An 18,001-nucleotide genomic window follows, 5' to 3' on the forward strand; every position below is an offset into this window, starting at 1 on the left:
AGAGGTGCTAATTTCAGAATTGTGCATAGGTTGAGCAGGAAGCCAGCTCTCTAGCATCTCTCCATCTCATCCCACTCATTTACGTACTAGCTAACCATAGAATTCAGGTTGCATGAAAAAACCTTTGCATTGCCATTACTGCTTAATGATGACAGGTGCCTTCAAAGTACTATCAATAGATCAAAACGCACAAAACAGAATAGCTGCTAGGCTAGGGAAAAACAAAGAAACAAACCACTAGAGATGGGAGTGGGAAGGAGGACATTGCACAGAGCTACCTCAACATAGGAACTGCCAGAATGGATCAGATCTGGGGTCCATCTAGCCCAGCAGCCTGTCTCCAACACAGAACAGAACCAGATGCTTCAGAGGCAGGTGCAAAGTAGTAGGCAGATACAGGATAACCTGCCTCCAGGGAAAATTTATTCCGGCTCCCTTAGAAATTAGCTTGTGCCCTGAATCTGGTGTGTATATACCCCTTCTAAAATTCTTGTTTTTATTATTCCTTACTACCAAAACCCAGGATGTTCTCACTATTTATATACATTTCTGTGTTTGAATCTTGCTAAGCTAAGGCCTGGTCTGCACTAGGAAATTAGGTTGGTATAACTGCGTCACTCAGGGGTGTGAAAAATCCAAGCGACATAGTTAAGCCAACTCTAACCCCCAGTGTAGACAGCACTAGGTCAACAGGAGAATTCTCTCATCGGCCTAGCTTCTGCCTCTCAGGGAGGTGAAGTAGCTACGCTGACAGGAGAAGCCCTCCGGTTGGCATAAGTAGCATCTTCAGTGAAGTGCTACAGTGGCACCACAGCAGCATTTTAAGTGTAGACAAGCTCTATGTACGCTCATAACCTTATTTCTCTATCCCTCGCCCTCTTTTCCTGTATTTCCCCAGGCCTCATTGTCTGCTTTCCACTTCTTGTCACATTGTAACTTTTATTTAGGTTGCAAGCTGTGGTGCCAGCTGGCAAAAGGGGTCACTGTTCTTTACAAGCAACTTTTAGCTCAGAGCCAACAAACTCACTACAACTAATACACCATTTGTGTGGTATTTATCCACAAACGGTAGCATGTGAGGGCTCTGCTAAACGCTATTTTGTCATTGCAAAACAGGATGAAAAGCTGAAATTTCAAGTTTCCTTGGTACAGAAATTCTGAGGTATTTTGATTCAGAAATGTCAAAATGTGTCATTCCAACATTTTCAACATAAATGTAACATTTTGACATTGCAAGAATCAAGGTGTTTCATTTGGGTTTGTTGAAACAACCCAAAAGGTTTCATTTTCAGTCATGTAAAGATTAAACTCTATCTTCATATGGTGATGCATCATGGGAGTCACATGAGTCTGGAGACTTATGGGAGCTGTCAGGACTCCAATGCTTCCAGTTTCCCGGATGGGCCAGCCCCCAGTCAGACTACAAATCCCATAATGCACCCAGAGTCATGTGATACCAATGATTCACCACACACGTCTGTAAGAATGAAATCAGCACATAGCCCTATGGGAGATGTAGCCCTCCAGCGAGCCTGGCCCACAGGAGAGAATGGGGGCCAGAATTACAACTCCCATAAGACGATGTACCATAAACAGTAAAATGCAATTTAAAGTTTTGTTAAACTTGATTAGAAACTAAATGTTTCGGGTCCGTTCAAAAAATGAAATATTCTGATTTGGGTCAAACCAACCCAAAATGAAAAAATTAATTTGGATTTCATAATTTCAGCAAAATCAAAATTTTTCTGTAGAATATTTTGACTTTGCAGAAATTGGGTTCTCCACCAGAAAATCATTCTATCAGAAAAGTCCCACCAGCTCTAGTTACACAAGCACTGTAGTGCGGTCCTGCTGAACGTCCCACAGGAAATTCTGTGTCTGAGCCAGAAACAGAGCCTAGCTCTTCTAGGGCCCAGTCCAGTGCCTTAAACACAGCGAACAGCTGTTGGCTTCTTGCAGCCCTCTGACTCATTCACTGACCATCCTGTGCCATGAATGAATAAGGACTCCTGTAGAATAAATAGCAACCAGTCATGCAATGAAAGACCTTAGGTAGGATTCAAAAAAACCTTAAGTGACTCGAGAGCTGAAGTTCCATTAACTTGCCATGAGAGTTGTGCTTCTAAGTCACTTATGTACTTTTGAAAAGCCAACCTTATATCATAACACACAAGGACAAATAAGTCAAATGAACAGGTTGAACAGGCAACCTTCATTCTGGCACTCCCTAACTTTGGAGTGTTTGAGGTTACAATCTTAACATGCTTTAATGGAGTTTTTTTGTTTGTAATTTCCTATGTTTTTAAAAAAGAAAACTGAAAAAAAACCCAGAGGGTGGCATTGTCAAAAGCACTAGGGGATTTAGGTATCTGTCTTCCACTGAAAGCCAATGGGAGTTGGACACTTAATTTCCTTAGATGCTTTTGAATATCTCATCCTGAAATTCCATTTTGTGGAATTGTGCCAAACGCCCTGCATAGACCATCAGCTCAGCTAAAACCCCAAGCCTTTAGATCCACAGCAAAGCCCTCTATCACTTGAGATAAAGGATTTATTTGTGAAGCAATAGGTTGTTTCCTCCATGTGTACCAGTCACTAGAGGGAGACATGACACATGCTTTGCCAGTGGCTTACACAACTAATTGCTAGATAGCAGAGCAGTGTTGGAACTCAGGAATCCTGGGTGTTACTGTCCTATTCTTGCCTCCACAGGGCAGTGTCCAGTAGTTACCCATAGCAAGCCAATCACGTAGATTTGGCACATTGGTTCTGATAAGCAGTGTGGCTGAGAGGATGAGATTTGCCCTCTGAGGGCACTCAGATGAACTAATTAAAGCTGGGAAGTTAATGCACATAAATTCAGGTGCACAAACTCCTTCCGTCACCCATGTGACACTAAAGTAGCCTTAGTTTGCTGTAGCCATTCTAGTCCTCTGAGTCAGTGTGAAGCAATAAGAACAGCTGAGACCCCTTTTTGTTCAGAATATCACCACGTTCAGGCATCACTGGGCTTCACATTCTCTTACCAACCAATTTTTTAAGTCCTCCGCCACTTGGGGCTGCATGACTTTATGAATTACACCCATGTGCCAGCACAGGCTTTCAGCTCCTAGATCATTTTAACTTTTCTGAGCATCCCTGTGTACAAATGCCCATAAGATCTAAGGTCAATACCCAGCTCTGTCAGAAGTGACCTTGTCAAACCTCTCATCCCTTCGTAGAAGGGATGAATGATACCTGCAGGGCTGGGACAGGCACACCTTTATTAATACTAGTCAGCTGAGGAGCTGCGACTTGAAATCACAGTTTCCTATTGAATTCCAATACAGTGTTGGCTACTGCTGGTACATGATCCCATCTGGGGCTCTCGTGCCATGCCGACCATGTGTGAGGCTCTGTGGGGCTCAGATTCCTGCCCTTGATCTTCCACAAAACTTATAGGAAACCCTAAAGGACATCCGCACAAACCATGGCATATGTGGCTACTTGATGCACCAATGGAAAATTAAAAACTCTCCAGTGCTCCACTGTGGTCACTCAGAACAGACTGTGGAACATATAACGACTTATGCCTTATTCACAAATAGGAAGGAGCATTACACTCCGCTACTCCTAATGCAATTATCTGGCTTACCCACCTGAACGTAAAATTATAGTTGTTGCTCTAAATTTCCATCATCCAGAAGAAGAAGAAGAAGTGGGGGCAGGATCTGGGGCTGGAGCATGCTCAGTGGAGTCTTTTTAATTTTTAGAACCATGTATTTACAGTGGGAGGGAGCTATAGACATTTATCGTACCCCATAAATGAATCCTTCCAGCGCTTTAAACATCTCCCTTGCTCTTTTCTCAGTTCTTTTTTATTAGTTTATATATTTCTAGTGAAGAGGACCCAGATCCCCAAATGAATGGGCCAGGCACTGAAATACCTCTGAGGATCTGTTTGTTGCTGAAGATGGTTTACCTGGCGCAGTCTCAACAGAGTTAAACAGATTGATGCTATTTCCTCCTTCTTCCATGATTCTGTGTTTAGCACACATGGCCCAATTTCATACTGGCATTTTTATGATCTTTAAGCAGGTTTCCTATAGCCCACACGCTGTTCCCAGTTTCTGTGCCACACCGGTAGAGGTGACCTTGGATTCTTAACCTTACTGTAGCAAAATTAAGTCGAAGAGAGGATGACTATTGATGGAAATTCTCCCATGTTCTGCATCGCTGTATTTAGTCCTTTAGAATCAGGAAGGTAAGTGCTCAGCGAGATTATTTCTGTACGTAATGTGGCATTAAGGAGATTCAATTACTTTTCTCACAAAAGGAATGATTGTTGTTTTGTACCATTCGCTGACCCCTAAAGGAACATGAAGGCCGAAGAACTAATGCTACTCTGAGAGCACAATGAAGGGAAAAGCGCTTTTATGTTTTATATTCAATAAATAACGAAGGAATGGCTCAGTGCATAATGTATAATTGTAGGCACAGGTTCTGAGACTGTGCAGGAAGATCAGACCCCCAAAGCTCTTTTCAACACATCTATGAAAAATGTTCTACTGTCATTCTAGGTACCAGCAGATATCAACTTATTTTTTGATCGGTGATACATTCACCCTTTTAGTTCTGCAGGATGTAAATGGGCATGGCCAGGAAATGTTCTCCCATCCCAACCCTGACAAACATGACTGGAATTTAAGAAGTCCTTGTGCTGCGTGCTCCCTCTGCCCTAGCCGGTGCCAGGTCTTCAGAAAGCCCGGAGCCCTCCCGGCAGGCAGTGCAGCGATCGGGGCCATGTGGCGAGTACCCTGCTGAACCTCTGGCCAGCTCTCCCCTCACTCCCTTCCCCTCCCTCCGCTAGCCAGGGCACATCTGCAGCGCAAGGAGTCCCCCTGCACCCCAGCTTCGACTGCCCCGCAGGTTTTTTTTCCCCTGCTTTGCCGCTCCAGTTGCGCCGCAGGGTTTTTTTTTTTTGCTTTGCTGTTCTGGCCACCCCCCCTTTTTTTTTTTTTTTTGCTTGAGGTGGCAAAAAAAGCCAGAGCCAGCCCTGAGAATAGGCAAAGGTGAAGCTTCTCTCTTAAGGTATGTCTGTACTGCAATCACAAGGTGTGATTACGCCTTGAGCAGTCACACTCAAGATACCTTTAATGGAGCAGTAAACCTGCTGCAGCACTTGCTTCAGCACAGTCTAGTCCAGCCAGTAATTGCCCAGGGTTTCACTGGGTTTGTACAACTTGTGCTGAAGTGCGCGCTGCCACAGCTTCACTGGCCTGGGACCTGACCTCACTCTATTAAAGCTAGTGCGGGTACATCTACATGAGCTGTGATCACATCCTGTCATTGCGTATAGACATATTCTATGCAGAACGGAGGTCTATTCAAATGCATTGAAACAAATATTAGCAGGTTTTCATGATAACAAAGTCCACAAGAAGCAGTGATATCACTGCCTAACCCTGCTCTGTATGGAGTGCTCCAGTGTAACTGTCGATAGGGGAATTTCTGCAAAAATTTAGGTAAATCTCTAGGTCCTTTAAATGAAAAATTAAGACATCCATTGGTGCATTAGTACCATATATTCATTGCTGGAATCTTCTGTCATTTCAGAATTGTCCAGTTAAACAAAGAGCACTGTCACTGTTGGTATAGCTGAGCCAAAAGTCCTTGGGTAAAATTTTCAAAAGCACCTCGGTGGTTTAAGATCTCAAGTCGCATTTTCAAAAGTGATTTAGTCACTTAGGCCCAGATTTTTAAAGGTATTTAGGTGTTGCTCTGCTCAGCATTGCATGGCCTAAATGACTTGGACAGCTAAGTCCCATTTTCAAAAGTGAGTATACACTTAGGCCCAGATCCCAAGACATATTTAAGTGCCTAACTACCATTGAAATAGGCACTGTCCGGTTTGGCCAATGCACGTAAAAGAATAAATGGACAGAAATCAGATGTCAAGAATTATAACATTCAAAACCAGCCAGAGAACACTTCAATCTCCCTGGTAACTCGATTACAGACCTAAAAGTCGCAATATTACAACAAAAAAACTTCAAAAACAGACTCCAACGAGAGACTGTTGAATTGGAATTAATTTGCAAAATGTACACCATTAAATTAGGCTGGAATAAAGACTGGGAGTGGATGGGTCATTACACAAAGTAAAACTATTTCCCCATGTTTATTCCCACCCCTCGCCACTGTTCCTCTCAACTTCTTGTCAACTGCTGTAGATGGACCATTTTGATTACCACTACAAAAAGTTTTTTCTCTCCTGCTGGTAATAGCTCACCTTAACTGATTACTCTCCTTAGAGCGTGTCTATGGTAACACCCATTGTTTCATGTTCTCTGGGTATATATATATATACACATATATCTTCCTACTGTATTTTCCACAGCATGCATCCGATGAAGTGGGTTGTAGCCCACGAAAGCTTATGCTCAAATACATTTGTTAGTCTCTAAGGTGCCACAAGTACTTCTGTTCTTTTTGAGGTATTACTGTGGCTCTTTGGCAATGTACATAGGTAAATTCTGGCTCCTTCTCAGATGCAGGTTGACCACCTCAGCACTAGGCTTCTGGCTCTGGCCTGCTACAGCCTGACTCCAGGAGAGGGTTTCTGGCTGTGAATCCCAAGCAGAGGGAGGTGCCTCCCTTCAGCCCAGACATAGGCACCCAGCTACTTCTGAGGGGCAGGGCTTAGGCCACTCCTCTTTCCTTGGCTCTTCACTCCTGGATAATTTACCCCCCCACAAACCCCACTTGCCAGCTTCTGTGAACCCCATTCCTAGTGACTGTCTCCCCAGGCACTGTATGGGGACCTGGGGGCCTAACTCGGGGCTACAGATTCCACTGGGCAGCAGGGATCGTGCCCTGGAGCCCCACTTTCCATTGGTCCCTGCTGCTTTAGAGTGTAGCCAATGAAAGCTGCTGAGATGCCACACTCTGTCTCCCAGGTAATCTCTGATTTTAGCAGCAATTGTCTGTGCTGAAATTAACAACAGAAATAGAGACACCGGGAGAAAGGCCCATTCTCTGGCTGCTTTTTCCTTCCTTCCTCACTCACAGGCCAATTAGCATTGCAATAACCTGCTCCCACTCACCCTGGCTTTTGTGAAACAAGGGCTGTCAGCTCTGCTTTGGGTCACAGGCGTACGTGCAAAGGAAACCTCCTGGGCTGAGTAGAAGAAAAGTTTCATCGCCTCTTCGCTTAGGGTGGAGATGAGGGATGCTGCAACGGCAGCCTCATGCAACCAACTCCATGGGTGCTTTGGGGCTCAAGCACCCATGGGAAAAAAATAGAGTGTGCTCAGCACCCACCAGCCAGACTGGTTCCAGGCCCAGGGCTGGCGGCTGATCAGCTGTTTGGGGTGCAGAGAGGAGAGAGTGGCAGGTGGGTAGGGGGGTGCCTCGGGGGAGGAGCAGGGGTGAGAAGGGGTGGAGCATCCACCGGGGAAAAATGCATGTCAGGGCCTGTGACGCCTTCCCTCACTGCACTGCCAAAATCCATCTGCACACAGAATTAGGACTGCAACAGCATAAAGTCTTGGAGGTTGTACCAATACAAGCGTGGTCATGTCCTTCATTTGGCACATCCTGTTGATGGCGGGTGCCTGTCAGGCACCTTCAGCGCTTTGTTTAATGAGCTTGTCCACAGAGTATAGAACAAATTCCAAGTCAGGTGGCTTTCAGGCAGCCAAAGAAACAGCAGCTCCTCTGCTCCTGCCTGAAGCACTCAACTAGAGACTAGTGTAAGCTGCAAAGTGGCTGTAGGGTGCACTGTGTAACGTGATTCGTATTGCTGATAGATCGCACCATTAAACGGGGTCCTCATGAGCTGAGCGGCAGGTGTTTGCAATGAGGATTCTGAGTTTACCTCTTAGTCTAGTCAAATTGCAGGGCAGTTTTTAAACACAGAGGGAGGGATGTGATGTCCAGATCCCACATAAAGATGCTGATGCCACCAGTGGCACTTACACGCCCAGGTGCCCATTGGAACACCCCAGGGTGGGATCCGGGCTGTCATGTCAGCTCCAAGTCATGTAGGGTTAGTTCATTACTTGGGAATGTGTCTGAACGAGCCCTTGGTGCTCAGCTGGGACTGCCTGGCCATCTGCGGAAGTCCAGCTGCTGCTGCTGCTTTGGAATCCCCTAGTGGAACTGGTACAAGTGTGTGACACAGTGTGAACGCGGGACGCAGCATGGAGTTCTGAAGCTATCACATAAAAATAGGGGAATACAGCATTCAAACACGGGCTGCTGCATTATATACCTAAATGGGTGGTGTCTGCGCCCCTAGGACCCTGGCTCACACGGGCACATAAGCAAATAAAGTCACAATGAAACGACCTCCCTCCCATTCATAGCCATGTACCATTCATAGCTGTTACTTCAGCTATGAAAATAACATAACAAAATAACATAAGGTTATTTTCTACTGGATCTAGGGCCCAATGCTGCAATCTTCCACTAGCAGGATGAGCCAGTCTGTTAGCATTTGGATAGCGAGTAACTCTCAAACCAAATCAAATGAACTCAGACCTATCTATGCTTCTGAGATAGCAGAGAAGCCACACAGGAGATGCCACTGTTTCTTGGGGAGCTAGTTCAAGTTTTAAAACCCACTGAGGAAGGGAGTATGTTTACTGGTTAGAGCAGAGGCCTTGTATCTAGGACTCACTCAAGTTCATTTCTGACTGTCACAGACATGCAGGTGACCTGGGGCAAGTCACATCACCTCTCTGTGACTCAATGTCCCCATCTGTAAGATAGGGAGAATTATACCTATCCTACAGAAGAGTGTAGGACGGCATAACTAGATTGATCATTTGTAATGATGTCGTTTGTAGAGTGCTTTGAGATCCTTGGATGAAATGTGCCAAGAAAACAAAAGCAAAGCTAAACTACAGTGAAATAACCAGCTTTGACACGAGGCATCAAAACCTGAGTGGTTCAGACTGAGGGGCTGGTATCCTTCCGTGACTCCAAATTGTGCTTACTCAGTTCCTGTGCTTGGGGCAGAGATGGAGTTAAGGTGGGTGGGTTAAGGTGGCTTCAAACCACTTTTGTGTTCCCCATATCCTGGGGCCATGCTCAGCCTTTGATATAAGTTAGAACAGCCTAAAGGCTCCTCTAACATATAGTCTATTTTCCATGGTCCTCTATGAGTGGGGAATAAACGCAGGGCAGCACAAACCAACTACACCCCCTCCCTAACCCTGCTCATTGCCTCCCACTTCCCACCTCCAATACCCATTCTGTGTGAGCTGTGGGGAGCAGGGCCGACACAGAGCCAATATACCAGCTCTAGAGTAGCTGGGGAGGACTTTTTCTTAGGGAACGGTTTCTGACCTCTGTAAGGCCCCTGTACGCTGCTCAGATCAAGATGGAGCATTGCATGCTGGGACCTGCAGTTTGCATAGACTACGCTTCCCTATTAAAGATGTGGGCAGCTACCTCATGTGCTACAGAACTCTGTGCATTGCAGTTCGGCTGTCTCAGTCAGGACATGACTCAGGATTTTGTTCTAACAAAGGCTGTTGAGTCCAGCAGTGAAATCAGTCCCAGGGCAAATCCCTTTCCTTGGCTTCTGGCTGCAAAGGCTGCAGAAGCAGTCACTGTGTTGAGTCAGGGAGGAAAAGGCGATGGTGCAGGCGGGGATCAGGCACTGATGCTAATCAAGCCTTTCATGTGCAGTGTTTCCCCTTTGTTTTGATTTGATCAGAGAGGATTCCCCAAGGAGGCCCTGGGAAGGGGAAGCATAGGAGAGTTTTAGGAAGAGGCTTTACAGTGACGCTACAGGTCAGTGCAGAAACAGCTATGTCTGAGACATGCAGCTATTTGAGAGCAACATGTAGACAGACACAGATATCTGGGAGTGCCTCTTTCTTGCGGACAAGTAATGCTCTGCGCTAGATTCAGGTTCCTGTCCCAAGCCCCAGCTCATGCTCCCCAAATGACAACAGCCAGGGTCAGTGTGGACATGCCAACAGGGTGGGGGCATTTTGTCCCTCATCACTGGCCAATTCAGAATATCCTTCTGCATCGCACAGGGCCTCATGGAAAGCTCCTCCTCTGGGGAAGGACTTGAAGAAAGGGGAAATTATACTCTGAAGCACTGAAGGGACCAATGGAGAGGGAAGAAAGAGGAAATACCAAATATACTTACCTACCTTTTTACATGTCCCCATGACCCATTGCTGCTGTAAAGGACCAAGCACCCCAGTAAGGTGTTAAGGCCTGTTTGCATGAGAAAGTTAACTGAAATATCATGAACTGGCCTTTAAACTGATAGTGTTAAGCCAAAGGCTGTATGTGCACTCTTATGTTAGTGTAAGAATGGCTTATAGTGGTTTAATTAAACTTGTTGCAAATCAACTTAAACTGAATAGAATCCCCTCTTACAGCAAAATGGGTAGTTTGTGGGAAAAAAATTCAGTCTGAAAATGCAGTTTGTCAAAATCAAAACATTTTGCAAGAACATGTCAAATTTCACTGAAATTTTCAAAGGGAACAATTTTGACTTTCTTGTTTTGTTTCAGTCATGTCAACCATGTCATTCTGATAAAGTGAAAATGGTTTGTTTCAGCGTTTATTACAGTAAAACCTTTGTTTTAATAATACATTTCATACCCCACATAATCTATTCGATGTAATGTTTCAGTATAACATAAAAGTCTAAATTCAATTTTCTGACATTACTGAAATAAAACATTTCAGTGATACCAAATGGAAATCTTTGTTTTTTTTGTTTTTTATTCCATGGGAAATTTCAAGATTTTGGCTTTTTGTTCCAATTTGAAATTACATTTTTTAAATTTCAGAATTTCCCATGGAATGGAAATTCTGCCTTCTGACAAGCTCGAGAAATAAGTATGTCTCCTCAGCTTTTTGCACAGCTTTAACTATATTGGTTTAAATTCTCAACTCACGCTATAGAATGCAACATTCTTGTGTAGTTAAGATCCTGCCATGTGAGTCATGCTGCTGAAGCAAAGGGTAGGCTCATCCCTGCTGTTAGCCAAGTCAGAGCTCAACTTCCAGCTGTTCTATCTCCGATACAGGCAGTTTAAATTCCCCCTTTAGTGGTCGGACACCAAACGATTGCATGAGTCATAGTTACAAATAAAGTTGTGGGGAATCTCAGCAAATCTTCCCATGACCTTGGGCTAGGTAGTGGGTTCATTGTCATATCAGGTTCTGAAAAAAAAACTTCTCGTTGCTCTAGTCACAGCCTGCCAGGTTCAGTGGGATCATTGAGTATCAAGGCCTTGGGGCCCTCAGCAGAACCAGCCTTAGCATTTTGAGAGGCTGGCCTGAAAAATTGTGCTGTTTACCATCCTGCACCTCCCCAATCAAAACTGATTCCTGGCCACCTTGATCACATTGCTCTGCACAGGCCTGGAGTCAAGGTTCTGGGCCTGGTTACCCCACATTTAGCTGACTCCATTTACATATGAACCATGTGTGTGAATATGTCACTCCCCACACCAGCCTCCTGCTGCAGAGATAGAGCCCAGCTGCTTGTTCCTTTCAGTCTTAGTGACTGGTCCACATTGCTTTGTGTCAATGACACACTGAAGGGTCATCACAAGGGGAAGGGCTACAAACTTATGTAAGCAGAGTCTGAATGAGCTCTCCCCTGACATCTAGTGGTGAGCTGTGGAAAAGGACTTCAGGAGGTGCTCTCGTTTGCGTGGACACACCCACCCTGCCTAGGGATCAGCATAATAGGACTACCTGCCCAAATGACAACTTGTGGCTGGTGTTGGATCCCCAGTCTCCTTGTTATTGGGGAAGGAGTAATAAAAGGTTGTTATCCTTGTTGTGTGAACCGAGGGTAGCAGAACTGTACCTGGCATAGCCTGATGGAGGGACTCACCCTCAACTTAATGGCAGTCGCTAGGCAGGGGACATGGGTTCTAAAGCCCAATAAATTGGCGGGGGGGGGGGGGATAGTTATACTTGTTGGAGTGGGTCCTGTTTAGGGTCTTCAACATCATCTGACCCTTTCTCTTTCCACAGTAAACTAAAAAAGTTAATTTAAGATCAGTTGAGAGCCTTGTTACATGCTGCATAGCTGAAATCACTGACACTTAGGTCTAAATTTTAGATCTACTTCAGGACACTGCCTCTATTTCAAGAAACTGCCCAGTGTGCACCAGCAATGAGGCTGTCCCATGAACAGCTGAAATCACTGACAGCTGTGTTAAGTGGGGGGGCCCTGAAGAGTGAGTGGCCAGCTGGGCAGCTGGTGAAGAGGCACAGTCTGCAGGGCAGTTGGTGGAAAGAAGTGGCAAGCAGGATGGCTGGCAGAGAGGGCCAGAGCAAAGCCCCACAGAGATGCATGGCAATTGGCTGTGCCCGAGCAGCAGAACGTGTAAGGTGCCTCCTTACCCCCCATTCCACCCAGGGTGGAAGGTGAACTCTATGGATGAACTTCTGAGCTCTGGGGCTGCACTGGCCAAGGACAGCAACTGTGAGTGGGGTGCAGAGAGGGGACGGGCAAGTTAAAGGAATTTTTGGGTTGCTGGACTTAAGAACTTGAGGTAAAAAGGACATTGCCCAGCTTACTTGGGGGTAGGTCTTTTGCTCAAGGTTTATGTTTATGAACCCTAGTGGCAGTGTTTTCCTAAATTAATGCAGAGTTACTTCCCTCCTTTTAATAAAAGTTTTTGCTACACTCAGACTCTGAGCTTGTGAAAGGGGAAGTATTGCCTCTCAGAGGCACCCAGGGGGTGGTATGTAATTGTCCCATGTCACTGAGTGGCAGCTTGAGTCAGTTTTGTGTTGTATTGTTGAAAAGGAACCCATAGATACTGAACCCAGCCCTTGTTGCTGCTGGCTCCACCTGGCAGAAGGGTTACACTTAAAAACGAAAGATGAAACTCCCTTTTACATTCCTTGCTCCTGCAAATCATGGGGACCCAATGAATAGCTCTAGCCACCAATACTGTGATGTATGAGTTGTGACAGAAACTAAAGCACCCAAAACACAAAATGTCTAGTCTCATGGGGATCCTAGAGTTTGTGGCCGGATGCCAAAATTCACCCCTAAATTGCCAGTTTGGATGGCCTATGGTGGATGCACTCCCTCAGTCAAGGGGCTGATATGACCTCAGCCTTCTCCTCTGGCTGCTTTCCCCCAACCCACCACCATCACTTCACCAGGGATGTGGTGTTTTCTCCACGAGTTGACATCTTTAAAGCAAGGTTGGGTTTCTCTTTCTAAAAGATGTGCTCCACCTCAACATGAAGTGGTGGCCCTGATGCCTGGATTACTAGGTAAAATTCTACAGTCTGAGTCACGCAGGAGGTCGGACTAATTTACCATAATGGCCTCTTCTGGCTTAAATCTATGAAAACCTTAGTCAGATCTGGATTGAGCTCCAGACACCTTGCTTTCACTCCTGCCCCAGTGTGCACCAGGCACTGACTATGGCACTGAACCAGTCACACGAGACACAGGTGGGAGAATTTCTCAGTGATATTTTTCACCAACTCCGCTGGATGTTTTTCACAATGCAGGAATCTTGTCAATTTTGACAAAATGGCTGGTTTTGTAACAAAACCTGTTCAGATGGGATTGCTCACAAATGATGAATGTCAAGCCAGATTCGCTCCCAGACAGGCTCCTTTTCAAGTGGGGAAAAATCCCCTGAGCTGTGACTCATTCTGCAGTTCCCTGGGGATGCTTTTCACTCTAATGGCTGATGCACCATCCAGGGGCCAGAAGAATTCACAGGAAAATCCAAAGGAGGAGACAGGAAGCTGGCAACCTACTCACATGTATCTCAGTTCTGACTCTCTTCTCACCAGGACCTCTCTGATTCTCTCGATCTTAAAGAGCTCCCCTTCTATGTCACCCATGGTTGTAGTCGAATCAGCCATGGAAACAATTTCTTCTGCAAATGAAACATGAAATGAATTGGGTTAGAAAGCAGGAGACAAGAAATAAAAGTGACTTGTTGATCTAGGGGTTTGATTCTTGCTTTGGACGCACAAGGGTTTCTTGTTCAAATCTCAGAAAAGCCCTTGCAAAGACACGGAGAAAGTTAAGGGGCCACTTGATCACAGTCTGTAAGTACCTGCATGGGGAAGAAATATTTGAAAATGGGCTCTTCAATTTAGCAGACAAAGGTAAAATCAGATCCAGTGGCTGAAAGCTGAAGTGAGACAAATTCAAACTGGAAATGAGGTGCATTTTTTTTACAGTGAGGGTAATTAACCTTTGGAATAACTTACTGAGGGCCGTGGCAGAGTCTCCATCACTTGCAAGTTTTAAATCCAGATTGGCTGTGTTGCTAAAAGGTCTGCTCTAGTTCAAACAGGAATTAATTTGGGGAAGTTCTCTGGCCTGTGCTACACAGGAGGTCAGACTAGATGATCACAATGGTCCCTTCTGGCTGTATCGTCTGTGAACCTATGGATCTATGAAAACAACTCATGGAGAGACTGGGTCAGATGCTGATCCCAGGACACCCAAGTACAAGCTCGATTCTGCAAAGTGCAGCATACTCTTGCCCAAGCCAGCAAAGCACACGTACGCACATGCTGAGTTCAAGCTCAATTGGCCTGATTCTCATTGACGCTAAGGGCCTTTTGCAACGTTCTGTGATGTCAATAGACTATATTGCCATGAGAAGCCCCCTTTACCCTGGCAGAGTGTTGCAAAGAAGACCAACCCTGGCTTTGCACCAGTTTTTAAAAGGTGAAGTGACATTCAGTTAACTTGACCCCAGTGCAGTGGAAGGCACAGAGGTAAACAGCCCAGCCAGTCCTGGCCTCATGCAAAGCAGTGTGGGATAGCAGTTGGAGGATTGCCAACCGAGCATGAACAAGCAGTGGATGCAAACAAACATGAGTCTGCACTAACTCAGCACACAATGAATTTTCTACACTTTTAAAGTGAACTAAAGAAGGCCAGTTAGTGCACAATAAACCCCCTGTGTAGACAAGCTCTTAGTATAACTGAGAATCTGGCCCATTTCTTTAGGTGGAGCTCTTCGTGGCTTCAGGTTCGTTGCTGGATTGAGGCAAGAGAGTTCTGCAGCTTGCAAGCTGGAGTCCTAAATCTGGTGCTACTTCAGTGGTGCCACTCTAGATCGTGATCAGCTTCAGGATCAATGTGGAAAGCTGGATTTCTCCTTTATTTTTATTTCCTGGACTTTGCCTGATGTGCCCCTCATCAGAAAGGTTCTGCTCAGCACCTGCATTACCATCAAGGCTGGCTCAGGTAGTTATTCTCTCCTCCTTACTAGCATGCAATATGCATGAAGGGCCCACTGTGACAGAATGCTTCTGAAGCAGGCAAGCCAGAGAGGCAAGCATTAAGTAAGCTCTGTCATTTCCCCTTCTTTCATTAGATTTGCTAATTAGTCTTTCAAAGCCAATGAGTCACCAGACTTTACTCTGACAATAAATTTAAAAGTTTATTAGAAAATATTTAAATAACGATGATACAAAGAGTTACGTGTCAGTCATTAGTCATCAGGGACAACATACAGAGTATGGGGGGACGCTGGTATTTGGTTATGGTTGAGCATATAATACATAGTCTGTAATGTCCCCAGTGCGGGGTGTACGGTGGGTGGGGTCAGGAAATGGTAGGGGAGCAGTGAGGGTACATCGCTCATATACTGGGTTGCACATAGCCAGGATTAGAGTAAGCGGGCCGGGTAATGGGGACAGGGTGACCCTCACGTGGTGGAATCCAGCTCAGTGGGTTCAGGACTTAGGGGATATAGTTTAGTAGGGGGCTTGTAGGGGTTTCCCCCTCACCCCCGTGGGTGTGTGGAGCCACAACGGCTCACTCCTGGTATTGGCGGTGGCCGGTGATGTGTTCAGTGTAAATGTCCCTAGACCACCGGATAGTGTCCGAGACCATCAAGCGTCTCATGAGTCACGCATAGCGACAGCCCACCCCACAGACCCTAAGACAATAAATACTAGAAACACCAGAGACCTTGTCCTCCATAAAGCAGCAAGAGAATAAATGAGACAAAAACTGCTGGAGGGGAAAATGAATCTGCATCTCTGAGTCTTCTGATAATTCTAAGGTGCTTGTGTTTTGCCTGCTGGAGATGAGGCAGGCACATAGACCATGTTTTTTGCCATGAAACATGGTACGAGCAGGGGCACACCCCACCTTCAGTTATCCTTACATCACTGTTAGGGCATGAGGCACGTCTGAGCAACTGTATACGCAACATAAAGTGAGGGACAACATGAAGAGTTGCCTGGCACTTACTGTTCCAAGGACTAACCCTACGAGCCAAGGTAGAAAACATCTGAACATTGCAAGACCCTCCCTCCAGTTTAAAGGACTACATCAATTGTCCATTGTTTGTTATGTACATGTCGTTAATCAAGTTCTATTCAACACGCTGTTTTTACATGGGAACATAGGGACTGTCAGATTGGATCAGAACCACAGTCCAGTGAATCCAGTGACTGACAGTGGCCAGCACCAGATGCCTCAGTGATGTGCCCTGCCCAAGAGCCTAGTTCCAACCTCTCCCCACATCCCAGCACCGCTTCCTTCTGGACTTTGCTACCGTTGTGAGCTAGGCCTGAACTCCACATTTTGGGCCCATCTTTAGTGGCAAGTGGTCTCCTAAGGCCAGAGTGGGGATATGGTGAAGAGTCACCACAGGTTTCACTGTTGCAGCATTGCTCAGCTCCAGAGCACAGATCTGAGCCCTGGCTGGGTCTCCTCATTTCCAGCTGTCAAGCACCTTGAGACCCCTCTAAGAAAACCAAAAACCCTTTCTGTCTATTTGTCTCCAAAGTGCTCAGCCCCCGGGTGGAGACCTGAAAGGCTTTTACCTGCCAGGATCTGACCAGAATCAGTTGGTGCCATTGCTAACCCTCAGCCCCCAGTGCAGGGTGCTGCTTCCTCCCTCACAGAGAGGAATCCACACTGATAAAGCTTTCCCCCACCCTACCACCATTTTGTGCTCTGGCTGGAGAGGGGCCTGGGCCTGCCAATAGGGATGCTTACATAACTCAGCCTCCCACTGTGTTCTTCCAGTCAGGCTCCTAACAGTGCCCCGCTGAGGGTGCAGCTAGCTGGAATCTGCCATTCCAGGACGGGAGGGCCATCGGGTGCCTGGTGGGGACTCCCTCCCAGCCATCTTGCAGGCCCCGACCTGTTGGACAATTTATATTCTGCATAAATAAAAAATCTCTGTTTCTCCCTGGGGACCTCACTGAACAGGGGATGCAGAAATGGTGTGGCTATGGGCCAACACCACTGCTAGCTTCTCAAGCCAAAGAGGAGATGTGCCCTGCTCTCCCTGCTCAGGCTGAATGCAGTGGCCTAGGGGAAGAGACACTCCCTGTCACCAGCCTGGCTAGCTGGGCTTGGCGAAGCACTGGGGGGAAGGGCGCATCCTAGTATCCCCTTTCTGAGGGTGAGGGGGCAGCAGGAGGACCAGCATAGCAGTGGTTCCCCTGCCCTGCTCTCACTGAGCCCAGTACACTGGTGCAAGAGGAGACAACAAGGGACAGAGCTATGTGTAGTGGTCAGAACATAGGAGTGGAGAGTGAGGGAAGATGGGAGCAGAGCGACTGCCTGCTGACTCCCTCAGTGCTTGGGAGGGAGCCTGTTGCGGATCCTTATTAAGGGCACAAGAGTAGCCTCTGCCTGGGCAAGTACATCTGCACCCCTTCCCCCACAGATTTAGGCTATTGAGTGGAGCTGGGGAAAAAATTTTGGACTGAGGTTTATTTTTTCACCGAAAAATGCAGATTTGGGTCACCCGAAACATTTTGCAAATTCATGTCAAATTTGCCGTTTGTTTCAGGTGTGTGTGGGAAGGGTGGGGGGTTAAAATGTTTCAAGTTTTTGACTCAAAGGGACTTTTGGTTTCAAGTTTCACTTTGATTTTTTTTTTAAATCCCCAAATTGTTTTGTTTGACCCAACAGAATTTATTTTTGAATTTTTGGTTCAGCTACCAAACAGAAATATTGGTTATTTCCATAGCTCTGCTTAGGCAGACCATGTGATGAGGTGTG

General features: G+C 46.1%; 1 protein-coding gene across 1 annotated transcript in view; it reads right to left on the bottom strand.

Annotated features, from left to right (window-relative positions):
• Positions 1 to 18,001, bottom strand: part of LOC116837349 (bMERB domain-containing protein 1-like) — a 52,170-nt gene that overhangs the window by 19,827 nt on the left and 14,342 nt on the right. Inside the window, exon 2 of the mRNA XM_032801684.2 lies at positions 13,769 to 13,886. Within this exon, the coding sequence (XP_032657575.1) occupies positions 13,769 to 13,886 (118 nt within the window). The remainder of the gene's footprint in view (positions 1 to 13,768; positions 13,887 to 18,001) is intronic.

The sequence above is a fragment of the Chelonoidis abingdonii genome, chromosome 13 (genome assembly GCF_003597395.2).
Source record: "Chelonoidis abingdonii isolate Lonesome George chromosome 13, CheloAbing_2.0, whole genome shotgun sequence".
NCBI classification, from domain to species: Eukaryota; Metazoa; Chordata; order Testudines; family Testudinidae; genus Chelonoidis; species Chelonoidis abingdonii.